Genomic DNA, 22,486 nt, shown 5'->3' with positions numbered 1-22,486 from the left:
GTCAGTGAGATGGCCCTGGGTAAAGGTGCTTGCCATGTAAGCCTGATGACCTGAGTTCTATCCCCAGAACCCATGGTGGGAACAGATACTTGATTCCACAGAGTTGTTCTCTATAGCCTTTATGTGTACACTGTGACACACATGCATCATGTGTGTACACAATAAGTGAGTGAATAACAATTTAAGAAAATGAAATTTGTAGTTGGAGAAATGCTCAGTGTTTTAAGAGTGCTTGCTGCTGTTACAGAGAACCTGAGTCCTGTTCCCAGCATCCTGTAACTCCAAGTGTAGGATACTAATGTCCTCTTCTAGCCTCTGCAACCACCAGACATGCATGCAGTACATACACATCATCTAATCTAAGCAAAACATTCTTTTGTTTGTTTGTTTGTTTTTTTGAGACAGGGTTTCTCTGTATTGTTTTGGAGGCTGTCCTGGAACTCGCTCTGTAGACCAGGCTGGCCTCAAACTCACAGAGATCCGCCTGCCCCTGCTTCCCGAGTGCTGGGATTAAAGGCATGCACCACCAACGCCCGGATTAAGCAAAACATTCTTACACATATGTTTTTACTTTTTAATTTTATGTGTATTGGTGTTTTGTGAGGGTATCAGATCACTTGGAGCTAGAGTTACCGACTGTATGTGCTGCTGTGAGGGTTCTCAGAATTGAACCGGGTCCTCTTAACCTCTGAGCCATTTTCCAGCCCCAGTATAAATAAATTTTTAAAATAAGAAAGAGATTTATGAGAATCAGTAAAACATAATTCTTTTTGTTTTTGTTTTTTTAAGACAGTCTCGCTTATATAGTCCTGTTTATCCCAGAACATGCTGTATAGACTAGTCTAGTCGCAGACTTAGAGATTTGCTGCCTTTGCCTCATGAGTGCTGGAATCAAGATGTGCACTATTGCACCTTCCCCTTTTTACTAGTAGAAAAGCAAAACACTGCCCACTGAGGCACTAGCAACTGTGCTGACTGATGGCTTTTAAAGAAAGTAATGATATTTTTCTCTTCTTAAGTAGCAAGTCTATAACATCATGGGCACAAAAGCTGCAGCAGAACCATCCAAAGCAAGCACATGCAGAAGATGGCTACTCAAGACCTAAGCCAGGGAGCGAGTCAAACCGGAAGCCTCCAGTGGAAACAGTAGGTGATGAGTGGCTCTTCTAGTATGTCGTGGCTCCTGATGGTCACACTGGGATTGCTGTGTTTGCAGTCCTTTGTTTATTACACACACACACACACACGCACACACACTTTTTAAATTCGGGCACAGGGTTTTTCTATGTAGTTCTGGCTGGCCTGGAACTTGCTCTGTAGACCAGGCTGGCCTGGAACTCATAGAGCTCCACCTGCTTCTACCCCCTGTGCCCTGGGATTAAAGGTGTATACCACCACCACCTGGATTTTTTTTAAAAACTTATTTAATTTCATGTGTATGAATGCTTGCTTGCATGTATGTATGTACACCATGTGCATGCAATGCTTCTGGAGGCCAGAAGAGGGCATGGGATCCTGTCTTACTGGTGGTTATGAGCCACCATGTGGTCGCTGGGAACTAAGCCCCTGTCCACTGTAAGAGCAGCCAGCACTCCTAACTGCTGAACATTTGTGCAGCCTTAAATTTCACATATCTTTTTTAGTCTCAGGATTGACTGTGATTTAGTATAAACCCAGCTTCTTTAGTAGACTGGACATTAGAGCTGATGAAGAAAAAAATGAAGAATGAGAGATGGTTAAAAATGATGGCTGCCGGCCGGGCGGTGGTGGCGCACGCCTTTAATCCCAGCACTCGGGAGGCAGAGGCAGGCGGATCGCTGTGAGTTCGAGACCAGCCTGGACTACCAAGCGAGTTCCTGGACAGCCTCCAAAGCCACAGAGAAACCCTGTCTCGAAAAACCAAAAAAAAAAAAAAAAAAAAAAAAAAGAAAGAAAAAAAATGATGGCTGCCTTCTTGAGGACCTGAGTTCAATTCCTAGCACCCAATGGCGACTCACAGCAGTGTGTACTCAAGCTTCAGGGGAACTGATGCCCCTTTCTGACCTCCACAAGCACTGTACTCACATGCATAGACATACATGCAGGCTAAACATCTATATTAAAAAAATAAACACATAAAATTTAAAAAGGGGGGCTTATATAGCTCCTGTTCTCTTTGTATGAAACGTTTGCATTTAGCAAGACAGTGATTCATTAAAAAAACCCCAGTTAGGCGGCTGGAGAGATGGCTCAACGGTTAAGAGCCCTGACTGCTCTTCCAGAGGACCTGGGTTCAATTCTTAGCACCCATATGGCAGTTCACAACTATCTGCAACTTCAATTCCAGGGGACATGGCACCCTCACACAGATACATGCAAACAAAACACCAATGTAAATGAAATGAATAAATTAAAAAAAAACACCCAGTTAGTCGGGCGTTGGTGGTGCACACCTTTAATCCCAGCACTCAGGTGGCAGAGGCAGGCGGATCTCTGTGAGTTTGAGGCTAACCTGGTCTACAGAGTGAGTTCCAAGATAGCCAAAGCTATATAGAGAAACCCTGTCCTGAAAAATCAAAAATAAATAAACACACAAACAAATAAACTAAAAGCTTTGACTGGGGGGTAGAGTATTTGTCTGACATGTGCACATGAGCCCCTGGTACCATTCTTCAGCACAGCAAAGTAGACCTTCCAATAGCATATGTTAGTATGTTGCAACAAGTAGTACTTATGTGCCATGCACTTTGAAATACCTTTCTTAAGATTGCTGAAATTTGGACAATTCTGATTTTATAATCTGAATTGCAAATTGGTAATAGATAAATTTTATTTTCCTGTGGCTGGGTTTGCTGTATAGCCTAGGATGCCTCTTCCTCCTGCCTCCCAGCTTTCTGATTAGCAGGATTGTGGTAGCATGCCACCATGCTCTGCAAGATGAAATGTTTACACTCTGTGGAGATTTTGCTGACCCAGCAACTCCGTCTATTAAAGGGTCATAGACACAAAGTTCTAGTATGTGTGTGCTGCCAGCGTGGCCTAAACTATAATGGGATAGCACTGGTTAGTGTTATACATGTAGGTTTCAAAATCAAGTCCTTGAATAAGCTGAAAGGCTTAGTGCCTTTGGAATGGGGCGTGTCCTGATCATCATGAACATGGGCTTGCCATTATCCTAGGGAAAACGTCTAATAAAAAAGTCATGAGTTCCTCAGTCTTGATTTTTTGTTTTTTGTTTTTTTCAAGACAGGGTTTCTCTGTATTGTTTTGGAGCCTGTCCTGGAACTCGCTCGGTAGACCAGGTTGGTCTTGAACTCACAGAGATCTGCCTGCCTCTGCCTCCCAAGTGCTGGGATTAAAGGCATGCGCCACCAACACCCTGCCAGTCTTGATTTTCTATTTTGCATTTGTCTTACTTTTTATTTACTTGGGTGTGAGTGTACACACTAAGCCCACATGTGAAAGACAATAAACAGCTTAGGAGATATCAGGCTCTGGAGACGGAACTCAGGTTGTCATGGGGAAAAACACCTGTACCCTCCCGTGGCCTTTTAAATTTTATTTTTATTTTTTGAGGCTGGGTCTCACTGTGTAGCTCTGTCTGGCTGGAACTCACCATGTAGACCAGGTTGGCTAAAACTCAATATGTAGAACAGGCTGGCTGGAGCTCCCTCTGTAGACCAGACTGGCCTGGAAACTCACAGTGATCCACATGTTTCTGTTTTCTGAGTGCTGGGATTAAAGGTGTGCACCACCATGACTGACTTCCCTGAGACGTTTAATGAACTGCTTATTTCTCTTTTAGCAGTGTCCCCCTCCTGTTTTTGAGGCACAGTGTCACACTGTCGCCCAGGTAACATTGAATGTATATTATTCCTCTTGCCGCAGTGTCTCAGGTACAGAGATTACAGGAGTGAGGCACCACTTTTGATACTTGTTCTCCTTCAGCTTGTACTGTAGGCCTCCTAATGCTATAGTTCGTGGAACTCTCCAGGTTGGTGTTGAAGAGGAAAGAGGTGAAGGTGAAACTTCATGAACCACAAATGCTCTCCCTGCAGTGTAGTGTGGAAAGGCCCGTTAGTGCTCTGAAGTCAGGCTCTCATTTGGAGCTACCGTGCCACCAATAGTGGGATACCAGTTTTTTGGAATAGTAGTCTGAAATTATCTGGAGATTAGGGTAGAAAATTGCTATTTTCTTTGTAGTTGTTTGATATAAAGTGAGAACATTTCTCCTATATAACAGTTTCTTCTGTTTTGTAAAACATAACACTGATACGCCATCTTACACCTCCTCCCCACCCCAGATAGGGTCTCCCTACATAGATCAGGCTGACCTGCAACTTGTGATCCTCCTGTCTCTGCCTTTTGACTTCTAGGGTTACATGCACCATGCCCACCTCCTTCTCTGTGTGTGTACATGCTGAGTGCCTGTGTACTGCCACACCTTCAGCCCCAAGACTTTTCTGCTGCTGATCTGTGGCTTTACTCCTGGTGGAGTCAGTGGGTTCTTGTAGAGATCTGTGGTTGTGACTTACTCTGTATTTGGTGTTGCCTCATGGTTCCCAGACTTCTCTGTATGTCGGAGTCACCCGAGATTTAAAAGTGCACTCATGTTGGCTGCTTGTGTTAGGTGTTCTGGCTTCTGGGGTGTAGGTCTGCCTGTTGGGGAGTTATATTTATGGGCATCATTGTGGTGTGCAAGGGCCTCTAAAAGGTTGTCCCAGGTTCTATGGTATGTCTGGAATAGATTTGCCCGGTTGTCCTCATCAGCTCAACAGAGAATCGGACCAGCAGCCACCACCCTTGAACTGCAGACAGCACCCCTTGCTGTTAATCTACCCCAAGTCCCATCAGGGTAGCCAAAGGAAGGGTGGTTTCTTTCTTCTACCATACCCTGGGCAATGTTAATGGTTCCTCATGGAGGAAGTTTCTTTGGTGTCACTGAACTTGAAGTGACATTGAAGTGGTACTGGCTGGTGATGTAGGGATGACATGCCCATGCATTTCTTTGCTGCAGAACTCTGGATTCACAGAAGTTGGAAACTTTACTTGAGCCTTTCTCTGTGCCCAGTGTTGTTAGTTTCATTCCACAATGGGACTACTTAGCAGAATTCTCCTCTGATGGGCTTTTCCTCTTGCACAGTGCTGGTTTATTCTGGGAAATAGCTACTTTGAAGTCCATCTTGACATCTTGTATTGTGTGACACAAGCATTTTCCAGGGCCGAGTTGTTCTTTGTTTCTTTGGTCCTTTGTTTCCATTTCATGAATGAAGGACTTGGGTTTCTTTGAGGGCCAGTAGACTACACTCTTCATGAATGAAGGACTTGGGTTTCTTTGATGGCCAGTAGACTACACTCTTCATGAATGAAGGACTTGGGTTTCTTTGATGGCCAGTAGACTACACTCTTCATGAATGAAGGACTTGGGTTTCTTTGATGGCCAGTAGACTACACTCTTCATGAATGAAGGACTTGGGTTTCTTTGATGGCCAGTAGACTACACTCTTCATGAATGAAGGACTTGGGTTTCTTTGATGGCCGGTAGACTACACTCTTCAGTAGGTTCTTGACCTGGGCTCAGGACAGCATCTTTGGTTAAGAGGGCTTATGTTTAGATCGCTTTTGTTGAATCATGCTATTACTTTATTTTAAGTGGCCCCTTTTTTCAGTGGATGTCCTTTTAAGGGTGGTGTGGGTGTGGGGAGCGGGGTTTCATTTGCTCAGAAAGCTTGCAGCCAGCTTTTGTGTATAGCAACATTCTAGTCACGTGTGTGTTTGCTCCTGGCCTGAGGATGGAACCTCAGAAGCAGTGTGAGGTCTAAACATTTTACTTGGGAGTATTTCACTTGGTCCTCAGTAGTCCCTTTCCCTAATGGAACAGTCAAGGGTTCTAAGAGACAAATGGTGACTTAGGATAGAAAGAGGTGAAGTGGTACCCTGTGCAGCAGACTTGAGATTATTCCTTCTAATAAAGTGCCGCCCAGCTCCTCTGACTTGTGGAGGATGGAAAGTAGGAACACCTAGTAAGCCATTGGTAAAAGTGTTGCAGAGTGTGGTGTCATGCACCTTTAATTCCAGCACTCTGGAGGCAGAGGCTGGCAGATATCTGAGTTGCTAGTTCTAGGACTTCCAGCGATACACAGAGAAATTCTGTCTCGAAAAACCAAAAATAAATAAGAAAGAAAGAAAGAAAGAAAGAAAGAAAAAAAAAAGAAAATGTCCCTGTTACACATCTCTGTTTGAGACAACTTTTCTTTTCTTTGTAGTGGTGATCATGAAACCAACAAAGGCTCTTTGTGTGTGGCAAGCATTCCACTGTGCAGTGTCCATTACCTGAAAATAGTTTTGTGTGTGACAATGTTAGAGGTACTTTAAAAAGATTTCGAGGGTTGGAGCAGAGAGGTTAAGAAAACTCTCTGCTCTTCCAGAAGTCCTGAGTTGGATTCCCAGCAACCACATGGTGGCTCATAACAATCTATAATGAGATCTGGTGCCCTCTTCTGACCTGCAGGAATATATGCAGGCAGAACACTATATATATAATAAATAAATAAATCTTAAAAAAAAAAAGATTTCATGTGTGTGTGTGTGTGTGTGTGTGTGTGTGTGTGTGTGTGTGTGTGCGCGCGCATGCACATGCATACCTGCAGGCACCTATGGATATCTTGAGGAGTTATAGGTGGCTGTGAACCATCTGATGTGAGTGAGGGCTCTGAACTGAACCAAAGTCCTTTGCAAGAGAAGTACTTGCTCCTAACCCTTCGCCACTGGGCCACCTCTTCAACACCTTTTGTTTTTTAATCAGCATGGGTAATAAGTACTTTTGGCCTTTTCTGGGACTAGCAGTCACTGTTTGTATATGAGAAGTAACAGGCTGAGAGCCTGGTGGTATAAACCTGTAATCCTAGTACTTAGGGAATAGAGGGCAGGATGACAAATTAATCCAAAGCCAGTCTGGACTGCATAGTGAACTCTAGACCAGCCTGGGCTATATAGCAAGACTGTATCAAAAAACCAGTGACTGGGGGCTGGAGAGATGGCTCAGTGGTTAAGAGCATGGGCTATTCTAGAGGATCTGGGTTCAATATTCAACATTCATATGGTGGCTCACAACCATCTGTAACTTTAGACTCATATGAACCAATACCATCTTCTGGCGTCCATGGGCACCAAGCCCAGAAGTGGTACACAGGCAAACAGGCAGGCAAAATACCCAAACACATAATGATGGTGATGATAAAAAATTAAAACCCCGCCGGGTGTTGGTGGCGCATGCCTTTAATCCCAGCACTTGGGAGGCAGAGGCGAGCGGATCTCTGTGAGTTCGAGGCCAGCCTGGTCTACAGAGCAAGTTCCAGGACAGCCTCTAAAACAATCCAGAGAAATCCTGTCTCGAAAAACAAAAAAACAAACAAACAAAAAATTAAAACCCCAAACTAAGAGCTAAGGAATGTAGCGTATGGCAAAGTTGCTTTTCTAGCATGGCCAGTGACCTGGGTTTGATCTCTAGCACCAATACACACAGAAAGGAATCTTTTATTTGGGGTGTGAAGATGATGGATTTTAGGTCATTCTGGGCTACATAGAAAGACCCTGTCTCAAAGCAACAGAAAGAAGGGCTAGATTGTAGCTTAGTGGTAGAACATTTTGCCTAGTGTGCCCAGGTCCCTGGGTTTAATGTTTTTCACAAAAAACTCAAAAGTAATTTATTATTTGAGGTTCATATTGATTTGTGGTTTTGAGTCATTTGATTTATTGAAGTTGTGATGATATAAACAGATTAGTAGCTTTTTTCTTTCTTTTTTCCCCCCACGGCAGCGTTTTTCTTTGTAGCTCTGGCTGTCCTGGAACTTTCTCTGTAGACCAGGCTGGCCTCAAATTCACAGAGATCTCCCTGCCTCTGCCTCCTGAGTGCAGGGATTAAAGGCATGCGCCACCATCCATGCCTGGCTAATTTTTTTACTAAGTGACTAATTCTAGATTTTTTGAATTACTGTGAGAAATCGGTATCAGACTATAAATACAGTTTAGTTCTGAACTCACAGATCACGCTTGCCTTTGGCTTTCTAGTTCCTTCTAACAATCCTCTAGCTCCACCATGACCAAAAAAAAAAAAAAAAGCTTTGACGGATGGTGCAGGGAAGAAGCCCTGACTGTTCACCTTCCACATTGCGTTCCTGCAGCTGTGGAGAACCGACACTCTGCTCTTCATGCCCTGCTGAGGCCCCTGTGCCAGGCTTACCTCGTGGGTCAGCAGTGTGTGCCTAATGTGTTTAGCTGCCCACCAGTTACAGTCTGTCCTTTCTTGCAGTCCAACCTTGCTGCCGCCGCCACACATCCTTGTGCCTTTTACCTCAGTAAACCAACTGAAAGCCCAGGTTCTTGCATGTCTGATTCAGGAACAGGTATGGAACTTAAATTATCTTTTACATTTTTAAAAATGTAATTAATTTTTTAAAGAATTTTATGTACCTTGGTATTTTGTGATGAGTGTCAGGTCCCCTGGAACTGGAGTTAGACAGATGTGGGTGCTGGGAATTGAACCCTGGTCCTCCTAAGGAACAGTCAGTGTTCTTAACCACTGAGCCATCTCTCCAGCCCCCCTCTATTAAATTTGTTTGGGTCTCACTATATAGTTTTGGCTGTCTGGAACTCAATATGTAGACTAGTTTGGCTTTTAACTTAGAGAGCCTCCTGCCTCTGCCTCCCTAGTGCTGGGATTAAAGGTGTGTGCCAGCATATGGTTTGGAACTTAAATTTAAAATAAAAATTCTAACCTTTATTTTAATTTATGTATATGTGTGTTTTTCTCACACATGTGACTATGCACCATATCTATGCCTGGTACCCTGGGAGGCCAGAAGAGGGTGTTGAATTCTCTGAAACTGGAATTACAGATGTGAGCCACTACTGAGTGCTGGGAATTGAGCCTGGGTCCTCTGGAAGAGCATCAAGTGCTCTTATCTATCAAGCTATCTTTCTAACCCCCTGAACTTAGTTTTTTTTTACTCCCAGCTTGTTTTCATTTTCTACTGTGATATGAGAAGTGTGTGCAGTATATGACTTCTCTAAAAACACCATGTGTGCCTATCTTCCGTTTCTACAACTTTCCCATTGGCCTTAGTTTGTGTTACAAATTCCATAAGAATTGGGTGAAGCAACATATCCACAATGGTGCTGGACAGCTGCAGAAATCATCACAGTCACTTTCTGTTGCTCCACAAGGACTCAGCGAGTTCAACCCCTCTGCAAGCCATGGCCGGCTGTTCTACCTCCCTGACTTTATGTGCGACTCGCCTGTTTTAGCACCCTTTCCCACATGGCATGTCCGCTTACCAGTTTGACTTAGCTTTGATTGAACAGAAACTGGAATCCAGCCGCCTCTTCCTGTTTCCACTGCTCCCACAGCTATGGAGCTCCCTGTGGGTCACTTCTGACCAGCCTCTCTGCCACCATTTGGCCCTGCGCTAGAACTCACTCAGGTCATCAGGCTTGGAAGCAAGAGTCTTTAGTCTGCTGAGCCCTGTCACTGACCCGGGTTTGAACTGTCTGTTTAGAACCCTTCCTCACTCTGTTCTGTTCTCTGTGTTTTAGGGCTGACTTACTGGAAGCTTGAGGAGAAGGACATGTATCACCCTTTGCCTGAAACTTTGGAGAAGACATTTGTACCGTCCTCCCCAGAAAGGCCACTGAGCCAGGTGATGCAGAGTACCCTGTGTGTGTAGGTGCTTGTGTTTTATGATTGTAGGTAACTTTGCCATCATAGATTTTTGCATTGTTTCAACTTCTGAAAGCTGGAGAAAGCATAGACTAGAGAGTCAGACTCACTTTCCTATTATATATCTCATCTCATTGTGTGTATGATCTTAAAAGGTCACTTTAAAATGAAATTAAGCTAGATATAGTAGTACATTTCCTTAATCTTAGCCTAAGTATGTTGAGGCAGGTGGATCATTGTGAGTTAGAGGCCAACTTGGCCTACATAGTGAGACCCTATCTCAAGAAAACAAAACAACAAACAGAAATGCAGGCTGGGGAGAGAACTCAGTCAGCACAATGTTTGTCTTGCAGTCACGATCGTCCCTGAGTTTCATCCCCATAGTCTGTATGTGAAAAGCCCTGAGTGGAGGCACGTGCTCCTCACGATGCTCTGGAGACGCGAAGCTGGAGCCAAGCAGGCTCAGTCCATCTGTCAGGCAGTCTCTGGGGCTGGGTGGTCAGTCTATCCAACATAACAAAGACCCCCCCAAACAAACAAAACAAGGAGACACAAGTAAACACACACAAGTGAGAGAAATGAAATAAAACTAAAAAAAAAAAAAAAAGCCAAGTGTGTAAATAAGATAGGTGATAGAGACAGGAAGCTCCATGGCCAGCCAGTCACAGCCAGCACAGTGAGAGATCCTGTCTCAAACAAAAGATGGACAATGCTTAAGGAATGACAGCAAAGGTTGCCTTTGATTTACACACTCACAAACACATGCATGCAGGCACAATATGAACATGTATACAAATACTGATTTCTGGTAAATTGTGTGCATTAGTGCATGCCTATAGTACTAGCTAACTGCTTGGGAGGCTACAGTGGGAAGATCACATAATCTGAGAGTTTGAGACCCGTCTAGGCAACGGAGAGACCTTATCTACACCCCCAACAAAAAAACCCATGGTTTCTTTGTGAGATTTAGTAGGGGCTAAGCTTAAAGCACATGGTGGTTGGGAAGATGGCTCAGCAAGTAGAGGTACCTGCCACCAAGCCTGACAACCTGAGTTCTGGGTCCCATGTGGTGGAAGGAGAGATTGCCCTGACACATGCCTGTGAGTGGACACACATGTACACATAAATAAATATATAAACATAATACAAAATTTAAAGTTCTTTTAATTATCTGTGTGTGTAAGAGAGAGACAGAGACAGAGCATGACTGTGCCTTTATTTGTGCCATTGTGGTTCTGGGGGCCTGTGGAGGCCACAAAAAGGTATTAGATCTGGAACTGGAGATGTATCATGTGGTTCTGGGAACTGAAGCCTGGTTTTCTATAAGAACAAGTATTTTCGCCTGTGGAACTATCTTGCCAGCCTCTGTTCTTGTTTCATTGAGACAGGGTCTCATGTAGTCTCTTCTGGCTTGACACTCAGTATGTAGCTGAACATGACCTTGATTATTCTGATCTTCCTGTCCCCACTGTCCTTGTTCAGTTCTGGGGATACAGGTATTTTTAAAAATACAGTAGTTTTAGCTGGGCGGTGGTAGCGCACGCCTTTAATCCCAGCACTCGGGAGACAGAGGCAGGTGGGTCTTTGTGAGTTCGAGATCAAGCCTGGTCTACCGAGCAAGTTCCAGGACAGGCTCCAAAACAATACAGAGAACCCCTGTCTCGGAAAAAAAAAAAATTACAGTAGTTTTGACTGGAGAGATGGCTCAGAGTACTGGCTGCTATTCCAGAGGATCCGGGAACAACTCCTAGTATCTACATGTCAGTTTATAATTGTGTAACTCCAGTTCCAGGGGATCTGATGGTGCCTCTACCAGGGCACCAAGGATGCCAGTGGTGCCCAGTCTAAATGCAGGCAAAATACCCATACACATTAGGGAAAAAAAAAAAAGCCCACACACGATAGGGTTCTTTTTTTTTTTTTTTTTTTTTTTTTGGTTTTTCGAGACAGGGTTTCTCTGTGGCTTTGGAGGCTGTCCTGGAACTCGCTTGGTAGTCTAGGCTGGTCTTGAACTCGCAGAGATCCGCCTGCCTCTGCCTCCCGAGTGCTGGGATTAAAGGCGTGCGCCACCAACGCCCGGCCTACAGAATTTTTTTTAAGGTGCTGATTTTGATGTCAGATGTTTTCATTGTTTATAATACCATTTAAATGATTTTGTTTTGCATCTTTAAATTTAGTTCCAGTAATGAGATGAAGTGACTGTCACTGCCCTATTCTAGAAACAAAATAAAAGCCAGCTATTTCTTGAGGGGGACCTTATCTTTGTTTCCAACCCCAGTTATCTGTTGACTCAGTAGGATGTTCTCTTTGGCCTCATCTGCTCTGGAGAGCTGAAGCCCACTTTCCAGACAGCTATTGAGTCAGCTTGCATGCCAAGGCCTCAACTTGATGCTTGTCAATCTTACTTTCAGGTCCTGGATCCAACCACACACATGAAGCCAAAGGAGCAGGTTGCGGGGATTCGGCCCCATGACTTTTTGAATGCTCTTGATGACAGAATATCCTTTTCCCTAGACTCTGTTCTGGAGCCAAGCCTGTCTAGTCACTCTGACATTGACTCATTTTCACAAGCAAGTCATAATGCTTCTCAGGTATCTGGGTTCCCCAAATACCCTTCAGCTACAAAAGCATCACCTGTGGACACTTGGAAAAACCATGCATTCCAAAGTGAAAGTAGAACAAGTTCCACGATCCCTTCACTCTATACCATAACTAGCAACGATACCTCAGTCAAAACTGTAGACGAAGAAAACACTGTCACAGTGGCTTCTGCCTCAGTCAGTCAGTCCCAGCTCCCAGGTACAGCCAACAGTGTCCCAGAATGCATTTCATTGGCTTCCTTGGAAGATCCTGTGATGTTGTCTAAGTATGTATTTCAGCGACTGGCTAATACTGTTAATAGACTTGTGATGTCTGATTGAATGATGAAAGTGATTTTCTATTGGACCACAGTAAAATATAAAATGAAGTGTAACCAGTGACATTTTTCAGTATTGACAGCTGTGTTGAAGTGTAAGATAAGATGTTGACAAAGACCCGGTATGGTGGCACATGCCTGTAATCCCGGTACTTTGGAGGTAGAGGCAGGTGGATCTCTGTGAGTTCAAGGCTAGCCTGGTCTGCATATTGAGTTCCAGGCCATTCAGGGATACACATTGAGACCCTGTCTCAAAATGAGAAGCAAAGGTGCTGACAGATGCATCCTGTAAATGGTAGCTAATCAGAATGCTTCTGTGTCTAGGGCATATGGGGCTTCTGTTGTGTTTTCTGGGGTGGATGGAGGGACAGTTTGTACTTGGGCTATGAGAATGATTGGAGTGTGTGGTAACTACTTTTCGTATCACTGTGACCAAATACCTGGCAGAAGCATCTTAAGGAAGGAAGGGCTTATTTTGGCTCACAGTTTGAGGAGATTCAGTCCATCACCATGAGAAGGAGGGATGGCGGGGTGCGGGGTGGTGGGCATGAGATAACTGGTCATACCATGTCTGCAATCTGGAGGTACAAAGAGATGACTGATACTCAGCTCACTTTACCCTCTTTGTCCTTTTTATTTAGTCTGGGTCCCCAGCCCATGGACTGGTGCCCTCCTTACTTTCAGGGCAGGTCAGTTAACCCTCTTTGGAAACACCCTAGCAGACACACCTCTGTGTCTCCTATGTGATTCCTGTCAAGCTGACAGTGAAGATTAGCTGCCACAGGTCTACCCCTTTCAGGGAGCCCTGAATCATGTGACTTGAATGTCTTTCCGGGTAGAGGATGCACTTTCCTAAGAACGTCTTTCCCTTTTACCAGCAGAATCAGGCAGAACCTCAAGGAGAAGCAAGCACGACACATAGCGGATCTTCGGGCTTATTATGAATCAGAGATAAGTAGTTTGAAACAGAAACTAGAGGCCAAAGACATCTCTGCCATTGAAGAGTGGAAGAAGAAAAATGAAATTCTTGCAGATAGGTGAGAATATCATGGATCTAGTGCTTCTCCAACTTGGGTAGATTGTGTCCACAAAGTATATCATAGTATGGTATAAAATGCCATGAAAAATGTGTGCTTTGCATTTGAAAACTTACCACAAGACATGTAAACTAGGACATGTCTAGAGACTAGAGGGATTAGTTTTAGAGATTTGAACTAACCTTGTTAATTTTCTCTGATACAAGCCATGCCTTTTTGTTATTTTGACTTTTTTTTTTTTTTTTTGAGCTCAGGACCTAACCCAGGACCTTCACTGGGTTAAATCCCCAACCCTAAGCCATGCCTTTTATATGGATAAAATTCTGAAGGAAGCTATAGAGTAATATAATTTGTAGGATCTTCACTACTGTGGAGCTCTGGGAAAAGGAAGAATTCTGGGGTATGGGCTGGTGAGGCAGCTAAACATGGAGCACACTTCCACCAGGCCGGGTAAGCCAAGCTTGATCCTGGGACTCACATGGTGGAGGAGGAAAACCGACCTCTGAAGTTGTCTTCTGACCTCTTCACACATTGTATGTATTCACATACACATATAGACATGCACACACAAAATAATTCTATCTGGGCTGTAGTGGTGCATGCCTTTAATCCCATACAGAACTCAGGAGGCACAGGGAGGAGATTCTCTGTGAGTTTGAGGCCAGCCAGGTCTACAGAGTGAGTTCCAGGACAGCCAGAGCTACACAGAGAAACCCTGTCTCAGGGGGAAAAAAAAAAAGAAAGATGGGATTTTGGTCCTGGGAGTGTAGCTCAAATGGCTTAGTGCCATGAGACCTTGTGTTTTAACCCTAGTTTTATTAGAGAGAGAGAGAGAGAGAGAGAGAGAGAGAGAGAGAGAGAGAGAGAGAGAGAAAGAATGCTGAGCTTTTGTGTATGTGGCAAGGCAGTTCTAAATTTATTTTTTTATATCTTTGTCATGAATAACTTTACTACCATTCTCTTAAGTCTACAGAGGCAGCTTTGCCTCTCAAAAAGGCACGGGAATGCAGAGGGGATGAACTTGAACTTGCCTCAGGACTGCTCTGCTCACTCTTGTATGTGGTCAAACTCACTGCTCTACTCCTTATAACACTGTTTAGTATTGACGACCAAGTGCTTCCAACTTCTTAGAACTGAAGTAGGATGTAAACAGGTGGAGGTTTAGGTGAGCAATGAGTGCCTGAGGCAAAAGAAAAAAGACACCCCTTGAAAAGGGGATGCAGGGGGCCACAGACCTTGTCTAGTGAGTCGCTTAGCTTTCAGAACTTAAGAAAAACTAGGCTTTTTGCTAAATAGCTACTAGCTGCTGTGTTTGTTAACATGGCTGTTTGCGGGGTTAGAGAGTGGGCTCAGTGGTTAAGGGTACCTGCTGAGCTGTCTCACTTGTTTTCTGAGGTATGAGTTGTAGTTGTGAAATACACAGGAGGACTGGAGCGTAGTTCAGTAGCTGTGTGTGTGCTTCGTACTCAGGAGCTCCACCCTCAGCACCCGAAGCAAAACAAGACTTCCTCCTGTGGTACCTAACTCTGGTTTTGTTTAATTCACAGGATTGTGAAGCTGGCTAGTGGGTCACAAAGTAAAACAAAAGGCAGGAATATAGGAGGGGGACCTGGGGGAGGGATGTCAGGGTGAGGAGGCAGAGAAGAGGGAGACAAGGGGCGGGTAAAGAGATTGTATCATATACATGTATGATCAAGTCAAAGAGCAAATTTAACCATTAAGACAAACAAAAAAGATTGGACTGAAGAGATGGCTAAATGATTCAGAATGCACACTGCTCTTCCAGAGGACCTGAGTTCAGCTCCCAGCACTGATGTCAGGTGGTTCCTAGTTGTTTTTAACTCCAGTCCCAGGGAATAATGGTCACCAGAGATGATCACTCAGGCAGTGTGGCCAGTTGAAAGTCTTATTCCAGCTGGCTGGGACCTCATCCAAGTGTTGGTGGATCTAGGTGTGGCCCCAGGTGTCCAGAACATGGTTTTTAAGAGCAGAGACCTCATCTAGACCTCTCTCTTGGCAGCTGCAGAGTAAACAGTTTGAAGCAGGCAGTTTTAACAGAAGCTAAGATAAACAGTTAGCTGGAGGAGTTTCCATACAAACAAGTAGTTTTAACAAAGGCTAAGATAAATTAGCTAGGACATCTTGAGCTTTGATTCCTAGAATTGAGTTGGGTAGTTTTCCATGGGATTCTAGGTAACCCTGGAAATGGCCTCAGGAAGAATATAAGATGGAGGAACCTATTCTCTATAATTTGCTATTTATCATTAAATACTGAATCAGATGGTGACTGAATTTTGTGGACCTTGTTGAGGTCTGCGATAACTTGCAAAGGAATTTTTTATAAGAATCATAATTTAGGGACTAGAGAGATGACTCAGCAGTTAAGAGCATATATTTCTCTTCCAGAAGGATACAAGTTCATTTCTCAGTACCCATGTCAGCAGCACACAGCTGCCTGTAACTTTAGCTCCCAGGAATCTATTTCCACTGATGGTGTACACACACACACACACACACACACACACACACACACACACACACACACACACACACACACACGGCCTATACAAATATGTACACATGATTAAAAATAAAATAAACCATGAGGCTAGAGATGGCTTAGCAGTTAAGAGCACTGGCTGTTCTTTCAGGAAACTCCCAGTACTCTCATAGCAGATACTAACTGTAATTCTAGTCTCAGGAGATCCAATGCACTACAGTACTTATATGGAAAACAGATTCTTGCAGGCAAAACACCCACACACGAAATAAAATCTCAGCTGGGTGGTGGTAGTTCTCTCCTTTAATCCCAGCACTCATGAAGCAGAGGCAGGCAGATCTCTGTGAATTCGAGGCCAACCTGGTTTACAGAGTGAGCTCCAGGACAGCCAAGGCTGTTACACAGAGAAACCCTGTCTTGAAAAACCCAAAAATAAAATAAATAAAAAAAGAACAAATAAATAAAATCTCAAAAGAAATTATTTAAAAAATAAATGCCAGGCCTGGGTACACCTTTAAGCCCAGCATGGAAAGGCAGAGGCAGGCAGGCCTCTGAGTTCAAGGCCAGCCTGGTCTACAGAGTGAGAAAGTGAGTTCCAGAACATCCAGGGCTGTTACACAAAGACACCCTGTCTCAAAAAAAAAAAAAAAATCATACTTCAGGGCTGGGGAGATGGATCAGTGGACAAAGCTCTTGAATTGTAGCCATGAGGACATGGGATTGATCCTATTGCCCATGTACAAAAGAGCCAGGCATGGCAGTGCAATTGTAATTCCAGTGCCATGAAAGAGAAGATGAGAAGATCCCGGAGCTTACTGGCTAGCCCATCTAGCATAATTGGTGAGCTCCAGGCCAAAGAGAGAGACTCTTTCTAGAGGAGGTAGGTGTTGTTCTTGTAGATGACAGCTGATTCCTCCAGCTCCTACACACATGTAAACATTTAATTAAAAAAAAAAAACAGTGCATTAATGTTGAGTTTAAAATTGCTCAGAAGGGTGCTGGGCCCTGACTCCAAATAGCCCAGCTCTTTATGTCCTGGGCATGCATGTGTTCAGACAGATTTTTTTCCACATTAACATCAAGCTATTTTGTACAGTTTTCACTATTTTAAAAATATAAAATATCAAATTTTGTATAACAAATTCACTGTTTTAAGTGTGCAGCTCAGTAGCTGAGCTATATTAACACTATTGTGTAGCTATCAAGAACCATCCATCTTCAGAAACATTTTCCACTTGCAAAGCAAACTCCGGTAAAGGTGCCTGTTGCCAGGCCTGGCAACCCGAGTTCTACCCCTGGAACCCACATGGAGGAAGGAGAGATGCGATTTCTGCTACTTGTCTTTACACACACACACACACACACACACACACACACACACACACACACACACACACACACACACACACACACACCACACACTAACTAAATTAAATGGGGAAAAAACCAACTCTGAAATTCTGGATTGGGACATAGCTCAGTTGGTAGAGTGCTTGCCTGGCATGTGTGAAGTGCTGGGTTCAATCCCCAGCAGGCGCCCCCCACTCAGTGTCAATAGATAAATGTTGGAAAAAGCAAAAGACAAAAAGCAATTAAGAACTGAAGCCCTGTTCTCTGTAGACCGTTATCCCCGTTCCACTCTTTCTCCTGATACTGGTTGCTGCTGTCCTGTTTGTCTCTGAACTTGAACCCTGTATGTGGAATCACAGTATTTCTTTTTTCTTTTTGTTGTTATTTTGGTGCTGGGAATGGAACCCAGGCTTCTGCAGAGGCTAGGGGTATGCTTTGCACCTGACATGCAGTGGCAGACTTATTTCACTGAGCACATCCTCAAGACTGGTCCATTAGGGCCTAGTAATCTTCATTATACACAAATGCCACATTTGGGTTTCTTGAGGGAAACATTCTGCCCACCTTTTCATATTACTGTTGGGAATGTATCGTATCTATTCAAATCTTAATGTTTCCACTTTTTTTCTTTGGTGTTGATAATTGAACTCAAGGTCTCATGCTGTGTTGTAAACTAAACTTCTTAGTCTTGGTATTTCCTGGGGATCTTTTTGTTGTTGTTGTTGTTTTTTTTGTTTTTGTTTTTTTGAGACAGGGTTTCTCTGTATTGTTTTGGAGGCTGTCTTGGACTCGCTCTGTAGACCAGGCTGGCCTTGAACTCAGAGATCCACCTGCTTCTGCTTCCCGATTGCTGGGATTAAAGGCATGCGCCACCAACGCCTGGCGTCCTGGGGATCTTTTTGATCATTGTTTTGCCAGGTTATCTTTAGATACTAGACTGTCTGGGATACACTTAAACAAAAGCAGCATCTTGGGCCTTAACTAACATCTGAGAATTTGCTTATACTTCATGTAGGCAAACCTAGTAGGTTTGTTGAATGCTTTTAAGAGAACTTATTTTGTTTTCTGATTCTAAATTTGCTTTTCTTAGATGTGGCCAGTTGGATAGTGCATTGAATGAAGCTACTAGTCGTGTGCGAACACTTGAAAATAAGAATAATTTGCTAGAAATAGAAGTGGTAAGTGCTTGTTTTGGGGGGCTGGTTCAGTTCTAATATATAATGTGTAAAAGGTATGCATCACCGCAATTCTTACTTACTAGGTGTATACATAGGAGTGCAGAAGCTTTTTTAAAAAAGCTTGTAGCTCCAGCTGTCCTGGAACTCACTATGTAGACCAGGCTGGCCTTGAACATACAGCACAGAAGTCTACCTACCTCTGCCTCCCAAGTGTTAGGATCAAAGACATGTGCCATTACACCTGGCTTAAGCTTTTATATTATTTTTTTTCTCCTCCTGTATTATGTTTTATTTTATCTTATTGTTTTTTTGAGACGGGGTTTCTCTGTGTGTAGTCCTGGCTGTCTTGGAACTTGCTCTGTAGACCAGGCTGGCCTTTAACTCACAGAGATCCACCCGCCTCCCAAGTGCTGGGATTAAAGGTGCGCACCACCACATGTCATGTTTTATTCTTTATATATTACCTTATAAGCAAAATTGTGGTGGAAAATGCTTGTTTTGTTCTATATATTGTGTCTGCTTTAATGCCCAGCTCCCTTCTGAATGGAAGTCAGGTCCTCACCAAGGTTGGCCAGTGTCTGCTTAACTGTGTCACCCCAGTCCTTTGTTGGCTTTATTTAAATGATGACCTCCACCACAAAGCTAGGGTTATCATCTTGTTTAATCTTCCTTTCTGATGCTTTGTTTAGGGATGGGGTCTTGTGTTCTAGCTCAGGGTGGTCTTGTACTTATGAATATAAACCTTTGCAGTTCAGCCTTCCATATCAGTTAGACTGCAGGCAAGAGGCATTGTGTCCAGCTTTAATCTTCTTGGCATCCTGTGGCCTGGCATCTGGGGTAGTCCAGAAATTACCATTGAATGAATGTTAACCCTGAGATAAGTTTTTAATTTTGTGTTTTCATAGAGTATGGTGAAGAACAGTGTATTCTAGTCACAGTTTCAGAATTCCTCTGATGTTTGTGGTTATTTGTCTTCATTAGGTTGATCTACAGACAGTACTGTCTATGCAAGTCCTGGAATAATTGTACCCCTATATACTTGTGCTCTGTCTTTACCTTTGGTTAATCTCATGGAGTAATTCCATTAGAGTGGTACTCTCTAGACTCTGTCCTGGGATACAACAAAATGTCAGAGTAGCTTATTTTCACTTGTATGGTTTTTTAAAATTTATTTTAATGTCCATAATTTATTAGCTAGTACTGAGGCACTGTTTTCACTTGGGATGATTTATCTCTGTCTTTACTACGTAGAATGATTTGAGAGAACGCTTCAACGCAGCCAGCAGTGCCTCCAAAATTCTGCAGGAACGAATCGAGGAAATGAGAACGAGCAATAAAGAAAAAGATAATACCATAATTCGGTTAAAATGTCGACTGCAGGATCTAGAAGAAGCATTTGAGAATGCTTACAAACTCTCAGATGACAAAGAAGCAAGGCTGAAACAAGAAAACAAAATGTTTCAGGATGTAAGTACCCAGCCCAGGAGCTCAGCTCTGTGGCTGCCGTCCAGGTTCCTCTGACAAAAGCAGCTTGAGGGAGAAAGGGTTGATTTTGGCTTACAGCTCCTCAGGGATAGTTCTTCATGATAGGACGCCGTGGTTGCAGGCAGCAAAGAGTGGTGACAGGAGTAGGAGGCTGCATGGCCACATTGCATCCACATGCAAGAAGCAGAGAGTGAGCGGGAAGTTCTTCCAGGCCATAAAAGCTCAAGGCCCAACCTTTGTGACTCAGTTTCTCTAGGAAGTCTCTACCACCTTCCTAAACAATGCTAACAGCTTGGGGACCAAGTCTTCAAACAGAAGCCTGTGGGGACCATTTCACAGACCAACTGTAGCTGGCTATAAGTAACATCTGTAGCTACTGTACTCTCTGAAGCTGCAATGACTTTCTAGGTGCATTTTGGTCTAAGGTAACTGCTCCTAGCTCTGCGTACCCTCTTGGTGGAAGTGGTCACAGTCATCTTGCAGCAGGAAGTCAGAGCTGTAGAAAGATGGCTGAACTCCCTTACTTCTCTGTTTCTAGTTTGTCAACTTTTGTGTTGTCCTGACATCTTGTCTCTGGCAGGGTAAAATGATAAAAGCCAGATTCAGGACAGGGCCTTTTAGAGGGCGGGGTCTTGCCATGTAGCCCAGACTGGTCTTGAATTCTTGATTCCCTCACCTCAGTCTCTTGAGTACATAGTAATAGGTGTTCATTCCCGTGTCTGGCTATTTGCTGTTACTTTTATGTGTTGCCAGCCCCCTCCCCAAATCCCATTCTGCAGATAGAATCTAGGACCCTAATGGTATCATTGCTTGTGTGTGTGTGTGTGTGTGTGTGTGTGTGTGTGTGTGTGTGTGTGTGTGTGTGTGTGTGCACGCACTGTCTGTGGTGTGTCACCATCATCCATTCTCCATTCCCTGCCCTGGGTGCAATGGATAGAGTCCAGAACACTGTTCAAGCTGTGCTGCCAGTAGAGCTGCCAGTAGATGCTCGTGGTCCTTTAGATAGAAAGTCAGGTTGTTTTTGTTTTTGTCTTTTTGAGACAGGGTTTCTCTGTGTAGTCCTTACTGTTCTAGAATTGGCTCTATAGACCAGACTGGTCACAAATTCAGAAATCTGCCTGTGTCTGCCTCCTGAGTGCTGGGATTAAAGATGTATAGCAGCATTGCCCAGTTCTGTTAGATTTATCTTTTTATTTGTTTGTTTGTTGTCTAGCTTTGGAGCCTGTCCTGGAACTCACTCTGTAGACCAGGCTGGCCTTGAACTCACAGAGATCTGTGCCTGCCTCTGCCTCCTGAGTGTTGGGATTAAAGGTGTGTGCCACCACCACCTGGCTTCGGTTTGATTTTTTAACTTTATATGATGTGTATATGTGAGTGTTGGCACATGTGTGTGGAGGTCAGAGGACAACTGTCAAGAGCTGGGTTCTTCCACTGTGGCTTCCAGGGATTGAACACAGACTTGCACATCAAAAGCTTCTGCCCCCACCTCCCAGCTGTGTGGTCAACTCAGGTTTAAAATTTTTTAAAAGATTTATTTATTTTTATTTTGTGTGTATAAGTGCTTTGCCTGCATGTATGTGCACTGTATGCATGCTTGATATATAAATAAGCCAGAAGAGGGCATCAGATTCCTTGCAACTGCAGTTAGACATGAACCTGGATCTTCTGGAAGAGCAACCATTGTTCTTAGCTACTGAGCTAGGTCTCTAGACCTAGGTTTGAATATTTTTTTTTTTTTAACGAGACAGGGTTTCTCTGTATTGTTTTGGAGGCTATCGGTCCAGCCCGGCCTCGAACTCACAGAGATCCGCCTGCCTCTGCCTCCCGAGTGCTGGATTTAAGGCGTGCGCCACCACCGCCCGGCTGGTTTGAATTTTTTTAATGTTGATTTTATGTCACTGAAAATTGGATTAATAAGACATTGATACTGGATTGGGTTCCAGGTTGTATGTTTTTTCATAAGGTTTCTTTTTATATTTTGTTTATTTGTGTATGTGTGTGTACATGCATGCACGTATACCATGGCACATGTGTAGAGGAAAATTTGTGGGTCCTGGGAATCAAAATCAGGTTGTTGCTTTTAGGAAGGGGCCTTCACCTGCTATCTTGCTGACTAAGATTGTTGTTGGTGGTGTTATCATTATTATTACCTGGGTTCTTAAGCTATGGTACTTAAATGATCTGAAATCGTTTTGTGTTGAAGTCTTTCTGGTAGCTTTGGTCATGCTTCTTTCTTTGGGTTTGGACTTTATTGTCATGGAGTACGTAGAAGTAGTTCCTTGAGTCTAAATGGAAGCCAGGTGAGATGATGAGATGCTCAGA

The 22,486-nt window shown here is 43.7% G+C and overlaps 1 protein-coding gene across 5 annotated transcripts in view; it reads left to right on the top strand.

The window, feature by feature from the left end:
• Mphosph9 (M-phase phosphoprotein 9) overlaps positions 1 to 22,486 on the top strand; it is a 65,187-nt gene that overhangs the window by 11,037 nt on the left and 31,664 nt on the right. For 3 of the 5 annotated variants that reach the window (XM_013120930.3, XM_040731161.1, XM_040731162.1), the window contains exons 6-12: positions 1,020 to 1,146; positions 8,291 to 8,384; positions 9,574 to 9,677; positions 12,109 to 12,563; positions 13,493 to 13,651; positions 18,592 to 18,679; positions 19,931 to 20,146. In XM_013120930.3, coding sequence (XP_012976384.1) covers positions 1,020 to 1,146; positions 8,291 to 8,384; positions 9,574 to 9,677; positions 12,109 to 12,563; positions 13,493 to 13,651; positions 18,592 to 18,679; positions 19,931 to 20,146 — 1,243 coding nt within the window. The remainder of the gene's footprint in view (positions 1 to 1,019; positions 1,147 to 8,290; positions 8,385 to 9,573; positions 9,678 to 12,108; positions 12,564 to 13,492; positions 13,652 to 18,591; positions 18,680 to 19,930; positions 20,147 to 22,486) is intronic. The other 2 variants (XM_013120932.3, XM_013120931.3) reach the window with 2 other exon arrangements.

The sequence above is a fragment of the Mesocricetus auratus genome, unplaced genomic scaffold (genome assembly GCF_017639785.1).
Source record: "Mesocricetus auratus isolate SY011 unplaced genomic scaffold, BCM_Maur_2.0 Super-Scaffold_100025, whole genome shotgun sequence".
In the NCBI taxonomy this organism is placed as follows: domain Eukaryota; kingdom Metazoa; phylum Chordata; class Mammalia; order Rodentia; family Cricetidae; genus Mesocricetus; species Mesocricetus auratus.
This window is presented reverse-complemented; position numbering and strand designations above follow the sequence as displayed.